The sequence below is a fragment of the Chlorocebus sabaeus genome, chromosome 5 (genome assembly GCF_047675955.1).
Source record: "Chlorocebus sabaeus isolate Y175 chromosome 5, mChlSab1.0.hap1, whole genome shotgun sequence".
Taxonomy (NCBI): domain Eukaryota; kingdom Metazoa; phylum Chordata; class Mammalia; order Primates; family Cercopithecidae; genus Chlorocebus; species Chlorocebus sabaeus.
The window spans coordinates 46,954,600-46,961,914 of NC_132908.1; the positions used below are offsets into that span (position 1 = coordinate 46,954,600).

The 7,315-nt window shown below is 41.9% G+C and overlaps 1 protein-coding gene across 2 annotated transcripts in view; it reads left to right on the plus strand.

The window, feature by feature from the left end:
* HEATR3 (HEAT repeat containing 3) overlaps positions 1–4,521 on the plus strand; it is a 44,040-nt gene extending 39,519 nt beyond the window's left edge. The window contains exons 14-15 of one of the 2 annotated variants that reach the window (XM_007992827.3): positions 391–567; positions 3,073–4,521. In XM_007992827.3, the coding sequence (XP_007991018.1) occupies positions 391–567; positions 3,073–3,195 (300 nt within the window). In that variant the 3' untranslated portion in view covers positions 3,196–4,521. The remainder of the gene's footprint in view (positions 1–390; positions 568–3,072) is intronic. The other variant, XM_073015357.1, reaches the window with a different exon arrangement.
* Positions 4,522–7,315: the final 2,794 nt, after the last annotated feature.

Consider the following 7,315-nt stretch of genomic DNA (forward strand, 5'->3'; position numbering starts at 1 on the left):
TGTGAGCCACTTGCGACTGGCCCTAAAGTGTTTTTCTTATGCTTTTAAAAGCAGATTTTTTGTTGTCGTTGTTACAGATAAGATTTCTATGCATCTTGACATCATAGAGCAAGCCTTTTGAGAGAGGTAGAGAGGAAAGTTTAGTGATTTCCTAAATCATACATCATTTATGGTTTTTAATTCACTTTATGAATATAAACTATAATATGTTTAATTTATCTTGCTTATACTTGGTATGTTTATAAGTATTTAAGTCTGATCTCTTAAAGTTTTAATTTTTCCCTGGCATTTGTATATAAAATAATATGCATGAGTTATTGCCGCATTCAAAGTTAGTACTTGTTTTGGAGACTGGTGTTAGTCATATTAAATGTGTTTTGTTGTTTCTAGAATATTGGGTGCTTTCTGCTTGAGGTTACCACCAAAGATCCTTCCCTTGTGGTAGCAGGAGAAGCTTTGGATGCCCTCTTTGATGTTTTTGCAGATGGTAAAGAAGCCGAAAGAGCCTCGATTGAAATTAAATTATTATCTGCTCTGAAAGAATTCCAGCCGGTCTTTAAAATGAAGGTTTGTAGCCATTTAACTTATAAATGCGTAAGTCTGAACATTCTGTGGGGACGAGGGTGTGTGTAGTTACCGCTGTGCAATTCAGAAGCATGTGCATGACAAATCCCCATACGTAGCACAGCATCCCCAGTACTTTGTAAAATGTTTATTGACTGAGTCATAGCTCAACAGTGTGACTATTGAATCACTGAAACTGAAGCCAAAATGGTATCTGACAAGTTCTTCTTTTTTTAACAGTTCAGTAATTTTGACAATGCTTCATATATGTCAGTATTATACTCTGTATTTTGTAAAGCACTTTCATACACATTTTGCATTTATTTAATTTTACTTTTGTGTGTTTTTGAGACAGAATCTTGCCCTGTTGCCCAGGCTGGAGTGCAGTAGCGCAATCTTGGCTCACTGCAACCTCTCCTTCCTCGGTTCAAGTGATTCTTGTGCCTCAGCCTCCCATGTAGCTGGGATTACAGGTGTCCACATCACCCAACTAATTTTTGTATTTTTAGTAGAAACTGGGTTTCACCTTGTCATCCAGGCTGCTCTCGAACTCCCAACCTCAGGTGTTCCCCCACCTTGGCCTCCCAAAGTCCTGGGATTACAGGTGTGAGCCTCCATGCCTAACCATATTGTTTTTAAAGGTTACAGTCCTTTAAATTTCTGGATAAAGAGCTTGCAAGATAAGGAAAAAATATCCCCTATTTCCCTGCAACTTTAAGGAAAGCAGATATTTTAATAGTTAAGAGTCATCAAACTCTGCAGAAGCAGGTGCTTAGAAAAGGTTAGATAAACAGTGAACTGGGAAAATAACCCCCGACTTCTGAAAGGTCTTTGTTCTGATTGATTTTCCTACTCAGTATGTATTGCTGTGGTAATAACATTTGTTTTTCTTTTATCAAAGGTATAAAGCTCTAATGAGATTTCTTACTAGCCAGAAGCTAGCCTGTAGTTATTTATATGAAACTTTCTTTGCGAAATGAAGCCACAATTTGTATTAAAGGCTGTTCAGTGTATATTTAGCTACAAAATGCATTTATGTACAATCAAGAACTTCTCTTGAGCAGTGTTTCTCAAAAGTGCCCTCCTTGTATCAGCAGCATCAGCCCTGCCTGGTAACTTGTTCGAAATGCAGGTCCTTGGCCCCAACTCCAGACCTACTGAGTCACAGACTCTATGGATGGGCCTACCAGTCTGTTTTTTAACAAGCCTTCCAGGTGATGCTGTTGCACACTAAAACCTGAGAGCCACTGCTCTAGACTAGAGATGAGATCAAACTCAGATTCCATACAATTGTTATAAAAAACCACAGGCCAGGTGCAGTGGCTCACACCTGTAATCCCAGCACTTTGGGAGCCCCAGACAGGAGGATCACTTGAGTCCAGAATTTCAAGACCAGCCTGGGAGACATAGCAAGAATTTGTCTCTACAAAAAAATTTTTAAAGTTAGCCATTAAGTGGTGACTTATGCCTGTCGTCCCAGCTACTCAGGAGGCTGAGCAGAAGGATCGCTGGAGCCTAGGAGTTGGAGGCTGCAGTGAGCTGAGATTGCAGCACTGTACTCCAGCCTAGGTGACAAAGCAAGACCCATCTCTACTAAAAACAAACAATACCAGTGCTGGGCATGGTGGCTCACACCAGTAATCCCAGCACTATGGAAGGCCAAGGTGGTAGGATCGCTTGAGCCCAGGAGTTCAAGACCAGCCTGGGCAACATAGTGAGACCCCACCTCTACTAAAAATTTAAAAAAATTACTCCAGCATGGTAGTGCGCCGCTTGTAGTCCTAGCTACTGTGGTGGCTGAGGCAGGAGGATCACTTGCTTTCAGGAGGTTGAGGCTGCAGTGACCCATGACTGCACCACGGCTCTCTGGCCTGGGTGACAGAGAGAGACCCTGTTCCCAAAACAAAAAAAACCACAACACTACAGACTAACCTCTGGCTAACAAAGGAATTTTTTCTTTTTTTTTAAGATGGTGTCTCACGTGTTGCCCAGGCTGGTCTCGAACTCCTGGACTCAAGCAATCCACCCGCCTTAACCTCCCAAACTGCTGGGATTACGGGCATGAGTCTGTACCCAGCCTAACAAAGGAATTTAATTAAGGCTTTATACCTTTGAGAGAAGAAAAATAATTAAATATTATTACCATAGCAGTGCATACTAACTAGGAAAATCAGTCTGAACAGCAGACCTTTCAGAGGTTAGGGGTTATTTTCCCAATTCATAGTTTACATAATTCCTTTCTATAGTTTATATAACTCTTAGCACCTGCCATTCAGTCACCTTTGTAACTATCATTTTTAACATGCACATTCTCAGTTTATTCTTTACTTACCAAGTTCCATTTACCTTGGAAGTAAAAACGTTTTTGCCAAATTCTTGCAGCTGTCTCTATCAGCAAATGGTTAAATACACCCTAGATTAAATACTTTATATAAATGAGTTAATAATATCTACCAAGTCACATATGATCTGTTTTTTGTTGTTGTTGTTGTTTTGGTTTTTTTGCAGATACGTAAAGAAGGGAGAGGTAACTGTAGCACAGATCAGCTGTGTGTTCTTGACAATGTGAAAATGAATTTGAGAAGATTTATTGCTTATCAAGAAACTGTTGAGAAAAGACTGACTTCTTAATCCCAAAAAGAAACAGTTCTTCCCCCAAAGTAGTCAATGCTCAGAATACTAAAAGGTTTTCTTTGAATGTATATGTTTCTGAAAGTCCTCTGTTAATGCTTACATTCTGTACATTCTGTAAAAACTTCAAAACCTGGCCGGGCGTGGTGGCTCACGCCTGTAATCCCAGCACTTTGGGAGGCCCGGGTGGGTGGATCACTTGAGGTCAGGAGTTCAAGACCAGCCTGGCCAACATGGTGAAGCTCCATGCATGAGCATGGTGGCAAATGCCTGTAATCCCAGCTACTCAGGAGGCTGAGGGAGGAGAATCGGTTGAACCTGGGAGGCGGAGGTTGCAGTGAGCTGAGATCACACTACTGCACACAGCCTGGGTGACAGAGGGAGACTCTGTCTCCAAAAGAAAAAAGAAAGAAAAAAAAAAAAAAAAAACTTGCAAAACCTGTCAGAAACTCTGTTGGTTTTTTTGTTGTTGTTGGTTTTTTCTTTTTGTTGCTGTTGGTTTGTTTTGAGATGGAGTCTCACTCTGCTGCCAGGCTGTATTACAGTGCCGCGATCTTGGCTTACTGAAACCTCTGCCATTCCAGGTTCAAGTGATTCTCCTGCCTCAGCCTCCCGAGTAGCTGGGATTACAGGCACCCACCACCACACCTGGGTTTTTTTGTTGTTGTTGTTGTTGTTGTTGTTGTTGTTAAGTAGAGACGGGGTTTCACCATGTTGGCCAGGCTGGTCTTGAATTCCTGACCTCAAGTGATCTGCCCGCCTTGGCCTCCCAAAGTGCTGGGATTACAGGCATGAGCCACTGTGCCTGGCCAGAAACTTTTTTAAGCATTGAGCTCTGTGTGCCGTTTCTAGCGCTCTCTAAATTATGTCTCTGGCATATTTTAATCACTGGAAATTCAAAGAGTGGAAGAGTGGAAGTGCAAAGGAATCTCAGGTAGCTCTTAACTAATTCACCAGCGGTGAAGAAACTTCAAACAATCATGTTTTCCTTGAATTTTGCAAAAAAAGAAAATCCAAAGCATTGCTTGGATGGTCTTTTAAGGCATTTTATATCAGCTGAACCTTAAACTGAAATATGAAGACAAGCTTTATAAACTAGTTTTTTTATATGAAGTATACCGCTTATGTCTGCCTTTTGTGAAGAAGTGAATGAGTTGAATTTGTATTTCACTTACTAGATTATACTAATGAGCTAATGGGGTCATTGCCATCCTCCCTACTCATGACTTTGATGATTTATTGCTGTAATACCACTTCTTGATTTAATCTGATATGGAATCAGAATTGGGAGAAGGTATTTTTAAATAAACAACTTTTTGATGGAAAGTTTTGTGTCTTACAAAATCTTTTTTAAGATACTAAATAAAGGGTTATTAGTAGATGAGATGACACTATTCCTGGATGTTTGTTTGCTAATGGATATTGCTTGGAATATATGTGAGACATTAAAAAAATGACAGCACGACTTTGCAGTATTACCTCTCAGTGTCTTCGAAGTACTAGGTGACCGCTGGAGCTCGAGGGAGCTTCCCTGTGCATCATTGTCTTGGCTGGGCCTCTGAACTGGCTTCATTGTCCATCCGTTTGCCTGATAAGAAGGGAAATTTGAAAATTTCTTTACAGTTGATCTCAGTTGCCCTGATAAAAGGCCCAATCCCCAGTATAGGACTTAATTTTAATTCACTGCTTCCATAGCAGCATGAAATGAGCTAGTAGTGTTAGATTTCATCTGCACTGTGGTGTTTTACAGTTTTTACCTATATGATATAGATTGTTGGGAAACCAAGATTGTTTCCCAGCCCTAAGAGTTCCTAGCCCATGGCACCAAGTAAAATGACCCAAATTGTATATATGGTGGGAAAATGGAAATCGTATACCATATACAACACCTCACTTTATTATGGTCCTTGCTCATGAATTTTAAGGTATGTTTGTATGTTTAGTGATCATTTCAGCTAAATGATTGGCCCAAGCATGCCTCCCTGGAGAACGATTCTTCCCAAAAAGGAAGTATTAGTGTTTTCTCTGCCTCAATTATTTATAAAATATACTTATTTTCAAGGAGAAGAAAGTTTCTTACTCTGTTTGTTCTTCCCCACAGTTTCTGACCTATAAACAATCTGCAGGATATTTAGCACAGGACCTAGTATATAGTCAACTCTTGATAAATATTTGTTGAGTAAATAAATGTGGGTGATTTTCTCGTCATTTTGTGTGTGATTTTCTGTTTTACTAAGCAAGCTCTAAAGTGGCTGCTGAATGCAGAATCATCCTTAAAACACAGTAGAAGATGAGATGACACTGAAGATGTGCCATCCTAAAAATCTCTTAGATTCTGAAGCATGGATAATTGGGTCTGGATTTCTCCCATTCAGCTTTACTTTAACAACACAGAGGAAGGGAAAACAACTCATAAATACAGCATACAGTTTTAACTATTTACACAATAGCTCAATAGAGCATGCAAGTATTATTCATGGCACAGTATAATGGAGAGCTTTTTCTGTATGACCATGGGGGAAAAAAGTCTGCTTTAAAATACACTTATTTGAAAATCACCCAGAATAGCCCGTTAGAAATACACACTGGGGGCCCAGCGTTTTGGGAGGTCGAGGTGGGCGGATCACGTGTGGTGAGGAACTTGCGACCAGCCTGGCCAACATAGAGAAGCCCCATCTCTACAAAAATACAAAAACTAGCTGGGTGTGGTAGCATGCACCTGTAATCCCAGCTATGTGGGAGGCTGAGGCAGGAGAATCACTTGAACCTGGGAGGCGGAGGTTGCAGTGAGCCGAGATTGCACCACTGCACTCCAGCCTGGGCAACACAGCAAGACTCCACCTAAAAAAAAAAAAGAAAAAAATTAACCAGGTGTGGTGGCCCATGTCTTTAATCCCAGCTACTCAGGAGACTGAGGCATGAGAATCACTTGAACCCAGGAGGCGAAGATTGCAATGAGCCAAGATTGCACCTTTGCACTTTAGCCTGGGCAACAGAGTTCAAAAAAATATATATAGATACACTGTTCAACTGTTCAGGCATAGTGGCTCACACCTGCACTCCCAGCACTTTGGGAGGCCAAGACAGGTGAATCACTTGAGCTCTGGAGTTTGAGGCCAACCTGGGCAACATAAGGAAACTTTGTCTCTGCTAAAAATACAAAAATTAGCCAGGCGTGGTGGCGCACACCTGTAGTCTCAGCTACTTTGGAGGCTGAGGCAGGAGGATGGCTTGAGCCTAGGAGATTGAGGCTGTAGTGAATCATGATTCCATCCTGAGCAACAGTGCAAAACCTTTCTTTAAAAAAAGGGGGAAGTGGGGGGCAGGCGCGGTAGCTCACACTTGTAATCTCAGCACTTTAGAAGGCCAAGATAGGCAGATCACTAGAGCCCAGGAGTTCGAGACCAGCCTGGCCAACATGGCAAAATCCTGTCTCTACTAAAAATACAAAAATTAGCCAGGCGTGGTGGCATGCGCCCGTAGTCCCAGCTACTCAGAGGCTGAAGCAGGACAATTGCTTGAACCCAGGAGGCAGAGGTTACAGTGAACTCAGATCGCGCCACTGCACTCCAGTCTGGGCGGCAAGAGCGAGACTGTCTCAAAAAAAAAAAAAGGGGTGGGGGCGGGCGCGGTGGCTCACGCCTGTAATCCCAGCACTTTGGGATCACGAGGTCAGGAGATCGAGACCATCCTGGCAAACACTGTGAAACCCCATCTTTACTAAAAGTACAAAAAAATTAGCTGGGCGTGGTGGCGGGCGCCTGTAGTCCCAGCTACTCCGGAGGATGAGGCAGGAGAATGGCATGAATCCCGAGGGGTGGAGCTTGCAGTGAGCGGAGATCACGCCACTGCACTCCAGCCTGGGCAATAGAGTGAGACTCCGTCTCAAAAAAAAAAAAAAATGGGAGCCGGCCTGGGTGTGTTTGGCTGTGCATATGTGTCATGCAACCTGATTTTAAACTTACTGTGTATAAAGCTAAAGCAATCAAATCAGTATGGTTTTAGCATAAGTAAAGACATACAGATCAATGGAACAAAATTGAGTCCAGAAATAGACCCATAATTATATGATCAATTGATTTTCCACTAAGGTGCCCAGTTAACTTGATGGAGAAACAAT